Raw genomic sequence first — 19695 nt, forward strand, 5'->3', positions numbered from 1 at the left:
GTAACAGCCTGGTTGATTAGGCCCTAATCCACCGGGAGGCATGGTCGTGGACCGGGCCGCGGGGGCGTTGATCCCCGGAATGCCCTCCAGGTAGGTAGGTAGCCAGACCTTCCATAGGACAAGTGTGTAGCAGAGGTCTGAACTGGACTCAGACCTCTGCTACACACTTGTCATCAAAGATCTGTTAAGTTTATACCATAAATTAAGTAAAGATCCTGGACTTCACCTTACGAAACAGACGAAGCAAATGCCGTAGTAATTATGTACAAGGTACCTGGAGTACCTGGAGAGAGTTCCGGGGGTCAACGCCCCCTGAACTGGTAGATAGGTAGATTATAGTGGAAAATAGACATGATATTAAGACAAGAGACGCTCAGGCGCCTCTAAACCTGGATGGGAGTGTGGCATTATCTACTAGGCTAACGTGGATTGCTGTTATCATACCTAGTGTTAAAGCTGTGCACTGTTAGTCCCCGCTGCATTGTTCCTCTGTTTCTTCTACTCTACTGCAACTAAGTTTCTTGACTCTCTCCTCGTCCTAGCACATCTAATAAAAAAAAAATCTCAGCTATTTTTATTCTCCGGAGTGTTTTGTATGTCGTAATAAGAACATAAGAACATAAGAACGAAGGAACACTGCAGAAGGCCTACTGGCCCATGCGAGGCAGGTCCAAGTCCCTACCGGCTTAAGCCAATGCACCCAACCTAGTCAGGTCAGGTCACATTGACTCAAGGGAGGAACACGGCAACCGACCCGTTAGCACAAGCTATCAGGTCTAACTCACACCCACCCACATCTACTCATGTATTTATCCAACCTATTTTTAAAGCTACACAACGTTCTGGCCTCTATAACGGTACTTGGGAGTTTGTTCCACTCATCCACAACTCTATTACCAAACCAGTACTTTCCTATATCCCTCCTGAATCTGAATTTTTCCAACTTAAAACCATTGCTGCGAGTCCTGTCTAGGCTAGATATTATCAGCACACTATTTACATCCCCTTTATTTATTCCTGTCTTCCACTTATAAACCTCAATCATATCCCCCCTAATTCTACGTCTTTCTAGAGAGTGCAGTTTCAGGGCCCTTAGTCTATCCTCATAGGGAAGGTTTCTGATACATGGGATCATCTTTGTCATCCTCCTTTGTACATTTTCCAGAGAATTTATATCCATTCTGTAATACGGTGACCAAAACTGTGCAGCATAATCTAAATGAGGCCTAACCAAGGATGTATAGAGTTGAAGAACAACCTGAGGACTCCTATTATTTATGCTTCTTGATATGAAGCCAAGGATTCTATTAGCTTTATTGCGAACACTTATGCACTGTTGTCTTGGTTTCAGATTACTGCTAACCAGAACTCCTAAATCTTTTTCGCAATCCGTAATATTAAGATCTACATTATTTAGTTTATATGTGGCATGGTTATTGTCCTGTCCAACATTTAGAACTTTGCATTTGTCTATATTAAACTGCATCTGCCACTTCTCCGACCACTGCATCAGTCTATTCAAATCTTCCTGGAGTGCTCGAATGTCCTCGTCAGAATGAATTCGACGGCCTATTTTGGTGTCATCGGCAAACTTGCCGATGTCGCTCTTTATGCCCTCATCTATGTCGTTTATGTAGATTGTGAACAGCAGGGGGCCCAACACTGACCCCTGTGGAACACCGCTCGTGACGCTTCCCCACTCTGATTTCTCCCCATTTATGCAAACTCTCTGCTGCCTATTTGTCAACCATGCCTCTATCCAGGAAAAAATTTCTCCTCCTATTCCATGTGCTTTAATTTTCCTCAATAGTCTCTGATGTGGGACCCTGTCAAAAGCCTTACTGAAGTCCATATACACAATATCATATTCGTTACCATGATCTACCTCCTCAAATACCTTAGTGAAAAAAGTTAATAAATTCGTAAGGCAGGAACGTCCCTTTGTAAAACCATGCTGAGATTCGTTGATTAATTTATGCTTTTCAAGGTGGCTACGAACTGCCTCGGCAATTATTGATTCCATAAATTTTCCCACTATGGAGGTTAGGCTTATTGGTCTATAGTTCGAAGCTAAGGACCTGTCACCTGTTTTGAAAATAGGTATCACATTTGCCATTTTCCACTTATCTGGCACCATGCCAGTTTGTAGTGATATGTTGAAAAGATTAGCCAAAGGTGTGCTAAGCTCCTCTTTACATTCCTTTAGAACCCTTGCATACAGTTCATCAGGGCCTGGGGATTTGTTAGGTTTTAATTTATCTATTTGCCTAAGGACCATGTCACTTGTGACCCTAATAGTGCACAGTTTATTATCGTCCTGTTCTACATAATTTATCATTACTGGAATATCACTGGTATCCTCCTGTGTAAAAACTGAGAGGAAGTATGTGTTAAAAATTCTACACATTTCCTTATCACTGTCAGTGAGCTGACCCGAGGAACTTTTGAGTGGGCCTATCTTGTCCCTGATCTTACTTCTGTATACCTGAAAGAATCCTTTTGGGTTAGTCTTCGATTCTCTTGCAACTTTAACCTCATAATCTCTTTTTGCTTTTCTAATTCCCTTTTTTATTTCTCTCTTTAACTGAATATATCGATTTCTTAATTGCCCCTCTCCTCTTTTGATTTGCCTATATATGCCTCTCTTTTGACCAATCAGATATTTTAATCTATTGTTCATCCATTTAGGATCATTTTTGTTTGATCTGATTTCCCTATTTGGAACATAATTTGACTGAGCAGCTAGAACTATGCCCTGGAAAGCATCATATCGGCAACCATCACCACCTACCTGACCCCTAGTCAGGTCATTCCAGTTCAGCCCACCTAAGTAATTTTTCAGTCCTATGAAATCAGCCAAGCGAAAGTCAGGGACGGAGACTTGATTGCCATTATTAGGGGAATTCCATGATATGTTAAAACTGAGTGATTTGTGATCACTCTCCCCAAGCTCATCATTAACCTCAAGATTATTAATTAGTGTTTCCCTACTGGCAAGAACCAAGTCAAGGAGGTTATTTCCCCTAGTTGGCTCTGTCACAAACTGTTTTAAAAAACAATCCTGGATCGTATCAAGAAAGTCACCCGACTCTAAATTTCCTGTCAAATTGCTCCAGTCAATCTGTCTATAGTTGAAATCTCCCATTAGCACAACATTTTCGTATGTAGATGCCTTACGAATTTCGTCCCATAGAAGTTTACTGCACTCCCTATCAAGATTTGGGGCCCTGTAAATCACACCCAAAATTAGTTTTTCTCGGCCCTCGAGAAGCTGTAACCAAACAGATTCAGTGGCTGACGCTTCTAATTTAATATCTTGTCTAACACAACAATTTAAATTGTCTCTGACATACATCGCTACTCCACCACCTTTCCTGTTGACCCTGTCAGTGTGGAATAATTTATAGCCTTGTATGTGACATTCAGATGGCATCTCTCTATCTTTCAGATTGAGCCAGGTCTCTGTTATAGCAATAATATCTATGTTTCCTGCACTTGCAATTAATCTTAGCTCATCTATCTTATTTCTAACACTCCTGCTATTAGTATAGTAAACCTTAAGGGAGCTAGTCCCTTGCTGCCCTCTGCTGTCCCCCTTTGTTTTCTGACCTGTTCTATTGTCTTTATTTATAACTTCATGCTGAATGCCTTTTATACATTTACTGTTTCCAACCCTAGTGTTGCAACCTGCTTGTTTCCCACACACACCCATACCTCTATCTTCCATCAGTTTAAAATCATAGGCATTTCACCAATGGCCTTCTCAATCGAGTCTGCAAGTGCTACCACCCCTGCCCCAGAGAGATGAACCCCATCCCTTGCATACATATCATGTTTGCCATAAAAGTTGTTCCAGTTGTCAATGAATGGGATTGCAAGTTCCTTGCAGTATCTGTCTAGCCAGCAATTTACACCAATTGCCCTAGACAACCATTCATTTCCTACTCCCCTTCTAGGCAAGATGCTACATATGATTGGGATCCCTCCCTTAGACTTAATGAAATCTATAGCTGACCTGTACTTATCTAGCAGCTCTTCTCTCCTACCCTTCCCAATATCATTTCCACCAGCACTGAGACAGATAATGGGCTTGTTCCCATTACCTGACATGATATTATCCAGTCTGTTGACAATGTCCCCAACACCAGCTCCAGGGAAGCACACTCTATCTCTCATCTTCTTATTCCTATTACAAAAAGCACGGTCAACATATCTTACCTGAGAGTCACCAACCACAAGAATGCGCTTACCTTCATTAGCAGGGGCAGTAGTACCCTTACCTTCACTGGCCACTGAAGTACATTCATCCTGGAGAACAGAGAAGCGATTTCCTACCTTCAGATCTTCACTCTTAACTTTCCTTACTCTGATGCGCCTCCCATTACTGTGAACAACTCGCCACTTGTAGCAGGTGCTGGGCTGCACCTCACTGCTGGTACCCGTTGCTACCTCCCCACCTACAGCCTCCTCACAGTGAGAGACAGACTGCACCTCACTGCTAGAAGCCTCATTCCCCACATCTCCAACCACCTCACACTCTCTCCCAGGCCCATTGAGGTGGACCTTCAGCCTCCTAATCTCCTCCTGGAGAAGCAAGACCTCCTCCTTCAACTCTCCAAACTCAGTTTTTAAAACACTGCAGAAGCAAGCCATGCTTTGTAACCGTCCACGCTAATCCCCAAAGCAGCTCAGGGTCTGTGACCTCACGTGACGACTGACCACTGAGTACTGAATCATATCTCCTCATGTTCCTCGTGTTGTGTATATACCTATCATCTGCTGAAGAGGATCCCAGAAGGGGGGTCGAAATATACAGATCAACCTCCTGTGTTCGTCTCAACGTGGGTTGAAGATTGAGACACTTATGCAGCATATGGGAATCTTTATTCAGGAAACGTTTCGCCACACAGTGGCTTCATCAGTCCAATACAAAGAGGAAGGCGTAAGGAGAGGAGGAGAATGAGGTAATCAGTCCCTCAACCTGGAGTCGACTGAACACATCGACTCCAGGTTGAGGGACTGATTACCTCATTCTCCTCCTCTCCTTACGCCTTCCTCTTTGTATTGGACTGATGAAGCCACTGTGTGGCGAAACGTTTCCTGAATAAAGATTCCCATATGCTGCATAAGTGTCTCAATCTTCAACTTGTCGGTTTTTCAAACCATTCATCTCAACGTGGGTTATTATTGAGCACTGACAAGTGTTGGCAGGAAACAGGGGTCTTAGTCACATGACCCACAGCTGGAGCTTTTGGTCATCTGACCGAGGCCTTCCGCTGGCTTACCACTCCACCCCTTTAAAAATTATTGTCATGTCTTTGGCAAGTTTTTACTATACCTCAATTATTCATACCTATCATGTTTAGTAGAGGCGCTCGCCTCATACTAGGAAGTTGTAATCTAATCTGTAAATAGTGGGTGTGGGTTGCCCACGAACACCTGTGAGAAGCACTGGTGGTGTGTGTGGACCAGGAACCACAGATGATTGGTCTCTGTGAAGATCGTTCAGAAATATATGCACGTCAACGCCTTAGGAAGTGAACGATGTGTTTGGCTGACAGGTGCCATTACTGTACCTTCCTGGTGCTATCAGTGCCTCACTCTACCCTTATCTTGTACTACTGATTAACAGTGCTGTTACAATCGCTAAATATTCACTGAATAAATTAATTTTTACGTCACCATGGTTCTTCTCTTGGTTCCTCTCGTGGTTCCTCTCGTGGTTCCTCTGTTGTACTAATTTTAAATCAATTTTTATTACGCGATTCCCAGCGTCAATTTCTGCACACTTTCTGCCAACTCTCAAGTTGGTTTAATGGCGTATATAACACACGTACATATATATCAGCTTTCTGTAACTTGGGTTAGATAAGTGTAAATATTAAAAAGAAGTGGTGGCTGAGCATTTCTATAAAACGTTCAAAATTGATGGTCTCTCTCGAGCCCCCCTGGGGCGGGGAAGGTGCCAGAGCCAGAGTTTACCACCACCTGCAGCTCACAAGACTGCCATTCCCACGAGCCCCCCTGGGGCGGGAAAAATGGCAGACCAGAGGCCTAGCTTCTCCCTACGAGCCCCGTGATGGAGGGGAATGGGGGTAGGCCTGGGGACAGTTGGTCCCAGAAGATGAGGAGGAACTTGTACCTCCTCCCATGGCAGACATAGGTCTGAGACACTGCCAAGACGGAGTCAAGGCCGGGTCACCATCTGGACAACACCCGGACCGGGAGAATACCGGCGAATCAAGGAGGTGGTGGTGTCTGGTGGTACGAGAATATATCTCTGACATCTTAAACTCGTACTGTTGAAGAGGGTAAACCAAAAGACAGAAGTGTAGGTAACACTTATCACTGTGTCCGGCAGTAACAGCCTGGTTGATCATGCCCTGATCCACCACGAGGCCTGGTCATGGACTCTCCAGATAGGTCATACAGTAACACACGGAGACAAAACGAGTACAGTACTGTACATTTCACTTTTATAATGAGTCTATCTTCGGTCTTCTAAAGAGGACCTCAATGCAAGGACAAAATAAACAGTATTATTGCCTCTTTTCGGGTTCTTTTCATGAATAAACCTTGGACCAAGGAGCCAGGAGCTGTGAATCGACCCCTGCAACCACAACTAGGTGAGTACACATGCAAACTGGGACGCGAGGTATCCTAGAGGTAACCTTAGAATTTGTGTGGAAGCGCTGAACCCGCAACTAGAGAATGGTAGAGGTGTGGTTAATTATATGTGAGCAGAGGAACAGGAGAGGAGCTTCAGTTCTCAGATTCTGAGGATCAAGAGCTCTTTATCATCTAACAGGAGTCTGAAGTTTCCTGAAATATTGGAACCAGTGTAACAATGCTTAACAACGTAGCAAGTTTGTTTAGGTACAGGAACACATAAACAGTTACACAGATTACGTAAATTACTCATCAGGATAACCCAGAAAGTCAGTGTAATGGAGTATGACAGGGAAAAACCTAGCTTTTGTTCCAACTGTGTAAATATATTAAAACCAGCCGAGCCTAGACCCAGTCCGGGCTATGGGAGTAGAGAACATCTGGACCTCATCAGAGGTAAGGTAGCAACAGAACACCACTCGTATACCTAATCTTGTTTTATATATAAGAAAGGTCGATGATATTGTGGAGAAAACATGTATGACATTAAATATGAAGGTTGAGTGTGTGTTGAGTCAGGAGGAGGCATCCAGTTGTGTTGTGGTGTGCGTGGAGGTTGGTTGTACGTGTGGCACCTCTGATCCAGGCTCACACACCCTCACTCTTCTTCCCTTAACTGAGGGAGAGAGGACCAGTGGAACACTCTTCCCTTAACTGAGGGAGAGAGGACCAGTGGAACACTCTTCCCTTAACTGAGGGAGAGAGGACCAGTGGAACACTCTTCCCTTAACTGAGGGAGAGAGGACCAGTGGAACACACACCTCTTCCCTTAACTGAGGGAGAGAGGACCAGTGGAACACACTTCCCTTAACTGAGGGAGAGAGGACTAGTGGAACACACCTCTTCCCTTAACTGAGGGAGAGAGGACCAGTGGAACACACACCTCTTCCCTTAACTGAGGGAGAGAGGACCAGTGGAACACTCCTCTCTTCCCTTAACTGAGGGAGAGAGGACCAGTGGAACACACCTCTCTTCCCTTAACTGAGGAAGAGAGAACCAGTGGAACGCACCTCTCTTCCCTTAACTGAGGGAGAGATGACCAGTGGAACGCACCTCTCTTCCCTTAACTGAGGGAGAGAGGACCAGTGGAACGCACCTCTCTTCCCTTAACTGAGGGAGAGAGGACCAGTGGAACAAACCTCTCTTCCCTTAACTGAAGGAGAGAGGACCAGTGGAACAAACCTCTCTTCCCTTAACTGAAGGAGAGAGGACCAGTGGAACAAACCTCTCTTCCCTTAACTGAAGGAGAGAGGACCAGTGGAACAAACCTCTCTTCCCTTAACTGAAGGAGAGAGGACCAGTGGAACAAACCTCTCTTCCCTTAACTGAAGGAGAGAGGACCAGTGGAACAAACCTCTCTTCCCTTAACTGAAGGAGAGAGGACCAGTGGAACGCACCTCTCTTCCCTTAACTGAGGGAGAGAGGACCAGTGGAACACTCTTCCCTTAACTGAAGGAGAGAGGACCAGTGGAACAACTTCTCTTCTTCCCTTAACTAACAGAGAGAAAGAGAGCAAGTGGACAGTCTTAACTGGATCTTATAAGAGATCATTAACGTGTCAGTGGTGTAAAATCAGAAAATTCCAGGCAGTGTCTAACACTTGTAAGATTGTTACTCGCCCAACTTGTGTCTTAAGCTGTGGAGATTTATTCCACATTAAATTGCGTTATAAAGGCAGCCTATCTATTTTATATAGACGATTATCACCAGTTAAATTGCGTCGAAATCTAGTTCCCATATTGTTTTTCGAGTGTAATAACAAGTCTTTAGTGTTGTGAATAAATTTTGCATTTTTTAAGGTGACATTAACAATATTTGACAAGCCTACATTTTTTTGTACAGTAAAAAAAAAAGTGTTTGTGGGTCGTGATTACAATGTAAAATAGGTACCTGGGTGTTAGTGGACTGGTGTGGGTCGCATCCTGGGACACAACTGACCTAATTTTCAGGAAATGCTCTGCATAACAAGGGGCTTTCTATATAGTAGTATGTCACTGATGTCAGATATGGTCTGTATACCTTGTACATGTACTTGTATACCTTGTACCTGGAGTTTACCTGGAGAGAGTTCCGGGGGTCAACGCCCCCGCGGCCCGGTCTGTGACCAGGCCTCCTGGTGGATCAGAGCCTGTACATGTACTGGTAGTAAATAGTTATTATTATTATCAGTGGGAAATATTTAGTAACTTTAAATACTTGAGTTTACCCTAAGTGACACTCTGAACTGGATACACCCACAGTGTGTTGCTGCTACCTATAATTACATGGTGGGAACACCCACAGTGTGTTGCTGCTACCTATAATTACATGGTGGGAACACCCACAGTGTGTTGCTGCTACCTATAATTACATGGTGGGAACACCCACAGTGTGTTGCTGCTACCTATAATTACATGCACCCACAGTACTGCTGCTATAATTACATGGTGGGAACAACAGTGTGTTGCTGCTACAGTGGGAACACCCACAGTGTACTGCTGCTACCTATAATTACATGGTGGGAACACCCACAGTACCTATAATTACATGGTGGGAACACCCACAGTGTGTTGCTGCTACCTATAATTACATGGTGGGAACACCCACAGTGTGTTGTTGCTACCTATAATTACATGGTGGGAACAACCACAGTGTGTTGCTGCTACCTATAATTACATGGTGGGAACACCCACAGTGTCCTGCTGCTACCTATAATTACATGGTGGGAACACCCACAGTGTGTTGCTGCTACCTATAATTACATGGTGGGAACACCCAGAGTGTGTTGCTGCTACCTATAATTACATGGTGGGAACACCCACAGTGTCCTGCTGCTAACTATAATTACATGGTGGGAACACCCACAGTGTTGCTGCTACCTATAATTACATGGTGGGAACACCCACAGTGTGTTGCTGCTACCTATAATTACATGGTGGGAACACCCACAGTGTCCTGCTGCTACCTATAATTACATGGTGGGAACACCCACAGTGTGTTGCTGCTACCTATAATTACATGGTGGGAACACCCACAGTGTGTTGCTGCTACCTATAATTACATGGTGGGAACACCCACAGTGTGTTGCTGCTACCTATAATTACATGGTGGGAACACCCAGAGTGTGTTGCTGCTACCTATAATTACATGGTGGGAACGCCCACAGTGTGTTGCTGCTACCTATAATTACATGGTGGGAACACCCACAGTGTGTTGCTGCTACCTATAATTGCATGGTGGGAACACCCACAGTGTGTTTCTGCTACCTATAATTACATGGTGGGAACACCCACAGTGTGTTGCTGCTACCTATAATTACATGGTGGGAACACCCACAGTGTGTTGCTGCTACCTATAATTACATGGTGGGAACACCCACAGTGTGTTGCTGCTACCTATAATTACATGGTGGGAACACCCACAGTGTGTTGCTGCTACCTATAATTACATGGTGGGAACACCCACAGTGTCCTGCTGCTACCTATAATTACATGGTGGGCACACCCACAGTGTCCTGCTTCTACCTATAATTACATGGTGGGAACACCCACAGTGTCCTGCTGCTACCTATAATTACATGGTGGGAACACCCACAGTGTGTTGCTGCTACCTATAATTACATGGTGGGAACACCCACAGTGTCCTGCTGATACCTATAATTACATGGTGGGAACACCCACAGTGTCCTGCTGCTACCTATAATTACATGGTGGGAACACCCACAGTGTCCTGCTGCTACCTATAATTACATGGTGGGAACACCCACAGTGTCCTGCTGCTACCTATAATTACATGGTGGGAACACCCACAGTGTCCTGCTGATACCTATAATTACATGGTGGGAACACCCACAGTGTCCTGCTGCTACCTATAATTACATGGTGAGAACACCCACAGTGTCCTGCTGCTACCTATAATTACATGGTGGGAACACCCACAGTGTCCTGCTGCTACCTATAATTACATGGTGAGAACACCCACAGTGTCCTGCTGCTACCTATAATTACATGGTGGGAACACCCACAGTGTCCTGCTGCTACCTATAATTACATGGTGAGAACGCCCACAGTGTGTTGCTGCTACCTATAATTACATGGTGGGAACGCCCACAGTGTGTTGCTGCTACCTATAATTACATGGTGTGAACACCCACAGTGTGTTGCTGCTACCTATAATTACATGGTGGGAACACCCACAGTGTCCTGCTGATACCTATAATTACATGGTGGGAACACCCACAGTGTACTGCTGCTACCTATAATTACATGGTGGGAACACCCACAGTGTGTTGCTGCTACCTATAATTACATGGTGGGAACACCCACAGTGTGTTGCTGCTACCTATAATTACATGGTGGGAACACCCACAGTGTGTTGCTGCTACCTATAATTACATGGTGGGAACGCCCACAGTGTGTTGCTGCTACCTATAATTACATGGTGGGAACGCCCACAGTGTGTTGCTGCTACCTATAATTACATGGTGTGAACACCCACAGTGTGTTGCTGCTACCTATAATTACATGGTGGGAACACCCACAGTGTCCTGCTGATACCTATAATTACATGGTGGGAACACCCACAGTGTACTGCTGCTACCTATAATTACATGGTGGGAACACCCACAGTGTGTTGCTGCTACCTATAATTACATGGTGGGAACACCCACAGTGTGTTGCTGCTACCTATAATTACATGGTGGGAACACCCACAGTGTGTTGCTGCTACCTATAATTACATGGTGGGAACACCCACAGTGTACTGCTGCTACCTATAATTACATGGTGGGAACACCCACAGTGTACTGCTGCTACCTATAATTACATGGTGGGAACACCCACAGTGTGTTGCTGCTACCTATAATTACATGGTGGGAACACCCACAGTGTACTGCTGCTACCTATAATTACATGGTGGGAACACCCACAGTGTACTGCTGCTACCTATAATTACATGGTGGGAACACCCACAGTGTACTGCTGCTACCTATAATTACATGGTGGGAACACCCACAGTGTACTGCTGCTACTTATAATTACATGGTGGGAACACCCACAGTGTGTTGCTGCTACCTATAATTACATGGTGGGAACACCCACAGTGTACTGCTGCTACCTATAATTACATGGTGGGAACACCCACAGTGTGTTGCTGCTACCTATAATTACATGGTGGGAACACCCACAGTGTGTTGCTGCTACCTATAATTACATGGTGGGAACACCCACAGTGTCCTGCTGCTACCTATAATTACATGGTGGGAACACCCACAGTGTGTTGCTGCTACCTATAATTACATGGTGGGAACACCCACAGTGTACTGCTGCTACCTATAATTACATGGTGGGAACACCCACAGTGTACTGCTGCTACCTATAATTACATGGTGGGAACACCCACAGTGTACTGCTGCTACCTATAATTACATGGTGGGAACACCCACAGTGTACTGCTGCTACTTATAATTACATGGTGGGAACACCCACAGTGTGTTGCTGCTACCTATAATTACATGGTGGGAACACCCACAGTGTACTGCTGCTACCTATAATTACATGGTGGGAACACCCACAGTGTGTTGCTGCTACCTATAATTACATGGTGGGAACACCCACAGTGTGTTGCTGCTACCTATAATTACATGGTGGGAACACCCACAGTGTGTTGCTGCTACCTATAATTACATGGTGGGAACACCCACAGTGTGTTGCTGCTACCTATAATTACATGGTGGGAACACCCACAGTGTCCTGCTGCTACACTATCCTGAGTAACTCTGGAACACCCACAGTGTTGCTCCTACACTATCCTGAGTAACTCTGGAACACCCACAGTGTTGCTGCTACACTATCCTGAGTAACTCTGGAACACCCACAGTGTTGCTCCTACACTATCCTGAGTAACTCTGGAACACCCACAGTGTTGCTGCTACACTATCCTGAGTAACTCTGGAACACCCACAGTGTTGCTGCTACACTATCCTGAGTAACTCTGGAACACCCACAGTGTTGCTGCTACACTATCCTGAGTAACTCTGGAACACCCACAGTGTTGCTGCTACACTATCCTGAGTAACTCTGGAACACCCACAGTGTTGCTGCTACACTATCCTGAGTAACTCTGGAACACCCACAGTGTTGCTGCTACACTATCCTGAGTAACTCTGGAACACCCACAGTGTTGCTGCTACACTATCCTGAGTAACTCTGGAACACCCACAGTGTTGCTGCTACACTATCCTGAGTAACTCTGGAACACCCACAGTGTTGCTGCTACACTATCCTGAGTAACTCTGGAACACCCACAGTGTTGCTGCTACACTATCCTGAGTAACTCTGGAACACCCACAGTGTTGCTGCTACACTATCCTGAGTAACTCTGGAACACCCACAGTGTTGCTGCTACACTATCCTGAGTAACTCTGGAACACCCACAGTGTTGCTGCTACACTATCCTGAGTAACTCTGGAACACCCACAGTGTTGCTGCTACACTATCCTGAGTAACTCTGGAACACCCACAGTGTTGCTGCTACACTATCCTGAGTAACTCTGGAACACCCACAGTGTTGCTCCTACACTATCCTGAGTAACTCTGGAACACCCACAGTGTCCTGCTGCTACACTATCCTGAGTAACTCTGGAACACCCACAGTGTCCTGCTCCTACACTATCCTGAGTAACTCTGGAACACCCACAGTGTCCTGCTCCTACACTATCCTGAGTAACTCTGGAACACCCACAGTGTATAGAAGCAGGATATATATACAGGCTTGTGTCTGGCAGTTTATACATGATAAAAATCCACTATAGTTCCACGGGTTCTTAATCACCCTCGTGTAGTTGATAGGTAATTTAGCAAGAACATTTAAAATTAAGTCCTTTCTAAAATTTTCTTTCATATGTTTAAAGATATATATATATATATATATATATATATATATATATATATATATATATATATATATATATATATATATATATATATATATATATATATATATATATATATATATATATTTTCATTTATGTTAATGTTTATGTAAAAAAGATAATTTTGTACCTAAAGAACCTTAGAAAACTGACCTAACTTTATTATAGCAAGCGTTACTTAATTCAGCTTAATCCAACTAAATATATTTTTGGTAAGTTTACAATTTAATAATAAATAAACACAATGAAATATATTTTTTCGTTAGGTTCAGAATGATTTTTGCGAAATTATTGCATACACAAATTTTCGCTTGCCTTATTCGGCAAGAAGAGCGTTGCTGTTTAAGCCAAAATAGCAAATTTTACCTATTCGTCACATCATTATATAGAATAGTGTATCAGCACACTGCTGATGTATTTCCGGTTTTAGTAACCTTGTAGATCACCCAGGCTGTTGTTTCTTGCATCTTGCAGCCATGCCGCCAGCGTAGAGACGCTGCTGGACTGATATGTTCACTCGGTACATCACAGCTCCTCAGAACTTACCTCCCTCTTATTACACAAGCATTGTTGACATGGGTAAATGTTCACCGTATCTGAGCCAGCAGTGTCTTCCTGCTGCTGTTACTTCTGCTGCTGTTACTCCTGCTGCTGTTCTTACTACTGTTGCTGCTTCTGCTGCTGTTACTACTGTTACTGCTGCTACAGTTACTGTTACTGCTACTGTTCCTGCTGCTGCTACTGTTGCTGTTTCTGGTATTTTCACTACTGTTGACAAATTGGTTGTGGCCTGTTGACGTGGTGGGCGTGGCTTGTTGACGTGGTGGGCGTGGCATGTTGACGTGGTGGGCGTGGCATGTTAACGTGGTGGGCGTGGCCTGTAGTGGGCGTGGTCTATTTAGTTATATACCAGTTTCCTCTCCCCACCTCGATAGATCATTTCCTCTCCACCAGCTCCCCCTCCACTTATCATTCCTCTCCACCAGCTCCCCCTCCACTTATCATTCCACCAGCTCCCCCTCTACCTGTTTTTCCACCAGCTCCCCCTGCACTTATCATTCCTCTCCACCAGCTCCCCCTCCACCTATTATTCCTCTCCACCAGCTCCCCCTGCACCTATCATTCCTCTCCACCAGCTCCCCCTGCACCTATCATTCCTCTCCACCAGCTCCCCCTGTACCTATCATTCTTCTCCAGCTCCCCTTGCACCTATCATTCTTCTCCAGCTCCCCTTGCACCTATCATTCCTCTCCATCAGCTCCCCCTCCACCTATCATTGCACGCACCAGCTCCCCCTCCACCTATCATTCCACTCCCTCCAGTTCCCCTCTCCTACCCCATTCACTGACAGTAAAAATATTTATCTAATCCCCAACGAACCTACCTCATCTTTCCCCTCCCCTCCCTCACCCACTGAGGTACTCCTCCCCAACGCTTCTCCCCAGCCATGTAAGTGTTCTTCCCCAGCGACCACCTGGGGCCTCCACTTTTCTGAAGTGTGTGCAGCAGCTGGGCAGCTGTTGGGTAAGTGATGGGGTGTGTGTTATTTTTCTTTTTTTCGGGGGGAGGGGGGCTGACTTTGGCGAAATATTACCGTTGTGATACACACGACCAGCGTAGAGGCGGAGCCAGGAGCTGTGACTCGACCCCTGGAACCGCATCTAGTAGCAGCTGGGGATACACTTAGCAGTAGTGGGCACACACCTAGCAGCAGCTGGGAACACACCTAGCAGCAGCTGGGGACACACCTAGCAGCAGCTGGGGACACACCTAGCAGCAGCTGGGGATACATATCTCCCCTCCAACCACGGTATATATTAATATCTTGTCACCCACTACTCACGTATCTTAAGCCTAGCAGTTTCCGTGTGATGGGCCTAGCTGCTATCTTAGGCCTAGCTGCTATCGTGTCAAGGCCTACCTGTCTAGGCTTAGAAGTTACATTTTATTTGACCAGTTCTCATGATTTTGCATTAGGAATGTCAGTATCTTCAGCAGATTATCTGTTTCCGTCATTTCCAGTTATCATCTTTATTTTGCACACCATACCCATCCTATGAGAGGTAGTCAAAAAGATTAGAGGTACATAATGGGTCCAGGGACTGTACCTCAACATTATAGAGGCACATAATGGCTCCAGGGACTGTACCTCAACATTACAGAGGTACATAATAGGTCCAGGGACTGTACCTCAACATTACAGAGGTACATAATAGGTCTAGGGACTGTACCTCAACATTACAGAGGTACATAATGGCTCCAGGGACTGTACCTCAACATTACAGTGGTACATAATGGGTCCAGGAACTGGGCCACAGAGTTCTAACAGCTGAACAAGTTAGAGGCAGTGAACCATTTACATGTTCATATCTGTGGTAATTACCGTCAGCTTACGAAATTTCCCGTACCACCTTCACTGTTTTCCCTTGTCAAACACCTTCCATATATCTTCTTACACGAGCACCATAGCTGCCTATAGATTAAACAAACGTAGCAGCCTATAGATTAATCATAAGTGTCTTAAAGGGAGGTATAATAAAGGTTAAGAAAGGTAAAAAAAGGGACGAGGATGATGGCGCGTTTGGTGTGTGTTTATATGGTAGGAATGAATGGTGGGTTGCCAACCTCTCTGACCCACCCACACACATGGCAATATTTTCCCCATTTGACGCCTATGGCGTCAACCACAAAGGGAATTTTTAACCCCCGTGGAAGCAGATAGTCATAAGGAATTGGGGTAGTGTGTCGCAAGCTGTCAGAAAACACCCGCTTGCCCTCTGATAGCACTTTCCCTCCGTCGGAAATCGTACCTAATTTCAGGCTAGGGTGCCTTGAAATCCCCCCCCCCCACACCTCAGGCACCTACTAAGTGGATGTTATAGTAATTTGTGTACTTTTTGTCCGTGCCTCGCATCGTTGTGAATTTGCATGAGAAGAAAGATGCTTAGCAACTTTTGCTGGTTGTTATGGGTCGGTTGTATGTAATTTACGGCGCTTTGAATTACTGGTTTAAAATTCAGATGCTCATATACATATGTATGCATACAGATACATAGGTACGTACACAACATACATACACACATGTATGCCATTGATGTCATCTAGATCTGTATACCTTGAATTTGTAGAAATATATTATTATTATTATTATTATTATTATTATTATTATTATTATTATTATTATTATTATTATTATTATTATTATTATTATTGTTCATGTGTGTATTTGTTGTCTTACGGTTTGATTATTATTTTTGTTGGGTGGTCTTGTACGTGTACTTGTTGGGTGGTCTTGTACGTGTACTTGACGGGTGGTCTTGTACGTGTACTTGTTGGGTGGTCTTGTACGTGTACTTGTTGGGTGGTCTTGTACGTGTACTTGTTGGGTGGTCTTGTACGTGTACTTGTTGGGTGGTCTTGTACGTGTACTTGTTGGGTGGTCTTGTACGTGTACTTGTTGGGTGGTCTTGTACGTGTACTTGTTGGGTGGTCTTGTACGTGTACTTGTTGGGTGGTCTTGTACGTGTACTTGTTGGGTGGTCTTGTACGTGTACTTGACGGGTGGTCTTGTACGTGTACTTGACGGGTGGTCTTGTACGTGTACTTGACGGGTGGTTATTACCTTGGCACACCTCATTTAGTAAACAAAACTCATTCTCCACATTACCATCATAAACCTTAAAAAATATGCAAATGGACAAGCAATTTTAAATGTGTGATTACATAAAAAAGAGACTGGCCCATGGCCGGGCTCCGGGAGTACTCTCTCGAATTAAGCGAGTTATAGGAACATTATGTTAAGCGAGACGTGGGACATTACGTGAAGCGAGATATGGAAACATTTACGTTAAGCGAGATATGGAAACATTTACGTTAAGCGAGACGTGGAAACATTACGTTAAATGAGACGTGGGAACATTACGTTAAGCGAGACTCGCCGATTACATTAAGCGAGTGTGTGGATCTTAGAGGTGAGACTTGTCGACCAAATCTCCTGCCTTGGCAGCATCAGTGGTAGTCATGTCCGCCAGTCATCCCACCACATAGTTTGGTCAGACCCTGGAGGCACGCACGTCTGACGGCCATGAAAGTACGGGCGAGCAGCCTGGGCGTAGAGAACGTCAAAGGCGTGGACAAAGATGATGATGGAGGCCTGGGTAGCCCAGGAGTGACGGGCGTCTCCAAGGTCCGCTTCTCCGTGCCCTCCATGGAGTTCGTGTGGGAGGAGGACCCTAATGGTAAGTTGTCAGCACTCATACACACGCGTGTATACCACACACACACACACACACACACACACACACACACACACACACACACACACACACACACACACACACACACACACACACACACACACACAATATGTTATGAAATATTTCTTTAGTCATAGAGTTGTCATATTGTATATATGATAAGCTGATAAATGAGACACTAGTGCAATATTTGGGTATCCTTATTCTGGGAACGTTTGGACAACCAGTAGCTTCTTCAGTCCAATGCAGAGGAGTTTGAAGTAATCAGTCCCTCAGCCTGGAGTCTGTGTTCAGTGCATGGACTGAACACATTGGACTGAAGAAGGTACTATCCGGCGAAACGTTTCCAGAATAAAGATACCCAGATATTGCACCATCGCCTCGTTTATCATTCATGAATATCAGCTTGAACGACCACGACAGTACAGTGACCCATCATCACTCGGTATTCAGAACACTTACCAGGTGACCCTCTGACACTGACCTGCTAGACAGTGGCGTGCAGAGGTCTGGTGATGCCCGGGGCCAACTCCTTGACTGTATGCCCCAAGGATTTCTTGACTGTATGCCCCAAGGACTTCTTGACTATGCCCCAAGGACTTCGTGACTGTATGCCCCAAGAACTCCTTGATTGTATGCCCCAAATCACCATCTTATTTCCCTCTCTAATTAGATACCCCACTACCTTTGGATGCCCGGGGCCACCGCCCCTTCCCCCCCTCTGCACGCCACTAGTGATTTTAAAGCTATGTTAGAGTGAATGAATGAATACGGACTAATGAATAACAATTAAATTATTGGAAGCAAGATAAAGAGAGAGTTTAAAAGAAATTTGAGTAACATTGTAGGTATAAGTATTATAATGTTTACATCATAAACTCGCCAGTCACTATGAGATAGATATGTGAGCTCTGTTTAGGCTTTGGGTACGAAACATAGATTTTTAAACAGTGGTCTTGAGGGTACACAACAAATTTTTAAACTGGTCTTAAGGTCAGACAGGTGACGTACATTACGCAGATTTTACCTAGTATAGCTCCATACAGTCGTGATATACTATGGTACTTGAGACCCCTTCCCAGAAATCAGAATTCTTGCTAGTCAGAACAAGTAACTGGAGCCTCGTGTACGAGGGAGAACCCTGGTGGGTGGCCCACTGTTTAACTATACTTACTTATACTAAGACTATTACTCTTATTTTTATAAGTAGAGCTGTAACCCTCTTTTTCCTAGTGAATTATTTTACAGTTGGATGCAGTTTTGAAATGTTAATTGTAATTATTAATGTGTGTTTTGATGTTTCAATATTTTATTCATTTGTTTAATTTACAGATTCTTTTTTTAATGTATTTCGTGTTTTTTTGTTTACACGTGACTCTGGGAGGGTAGGCTATACACTCGTCATTGTCAAGTTTCTTGGTATTATCAGCTGGTGACCCCTCGCCAGCTGGTACATGTTAGGAGTGGTGATGGCATGCAGGTGGTGGTGTGGAGGGCTAGATGGTGGTAATTTAGAGATATACTACACTGTATGGATACTTTTTACTCAGAGCTAGAATGCTATCAACAGATACTAAGATTTTATTGCAAATATAATTTCCCAGAAGTACAGAAGTGTTCTAACATATTTGCATAGCACCTGTTTTTTCTGAATGCGACCCACAACAGTCTGTTAAGAGGGACGCAGGTACCCCCGTCTCCTAATAACCTGTTCATTTTCCCCTATAATCTACCTTGTGAAGTCCAGGATCTCTACTTAATTCATGGTATAACTTAACAGTTGTGTTATAGAGGTCTGAGCACACCTCAGACCTCTATAACACAATTCTCCTCGAAGATTTGTTAAGTTATACCATAAAT

The 19695-nt window shown here is 44.5% G+C and overlaps 1 protein-coding gene across 1 annotated transcript in view; it reads left to right on the forward strand.

Annotated features, from left to right (window-relative positions):
* Positions 1-7200: 7200 nt before the first annotated feature.
* LOC128691880 (integrator complex subunit 6 homolog) overlaps positions 7201-19695 on the forward strand; it is a 69499-nt gene continuing 57004 nt past the window's right edge. Inside the window, exons 1-2 of the mRNA XM_053780842.2 lie at positions 7201-7231; positions 17312-17817. Coding sequence (XP_053636817.2) covers positions 17664-17817 — 154 coding nt within the window. The 5' untranslated portion in view covers positions 7201-7231; positions 17312-17663. The remainder of the gene's footprint in view (positions 7232-17311; positions 17818-19695) is intronic.

This window comes from Cherax quadricarinatus, chromosome 75 (genome assembly GCF_038502225.1).
Source record: "Cherax quadricarinatus isolate ZL_2023a chromosome 75, ASM3850222v1, whole genome shotgun sequence".
In the NCBI taxonomy this organism is placed as follows: domain Eukaryota; kingdom Metazoa; phylum Arthropoda; class Malacostraca; order Decapoda; family Parastacidae; genus Cherax; species Cherax quadricarinatus.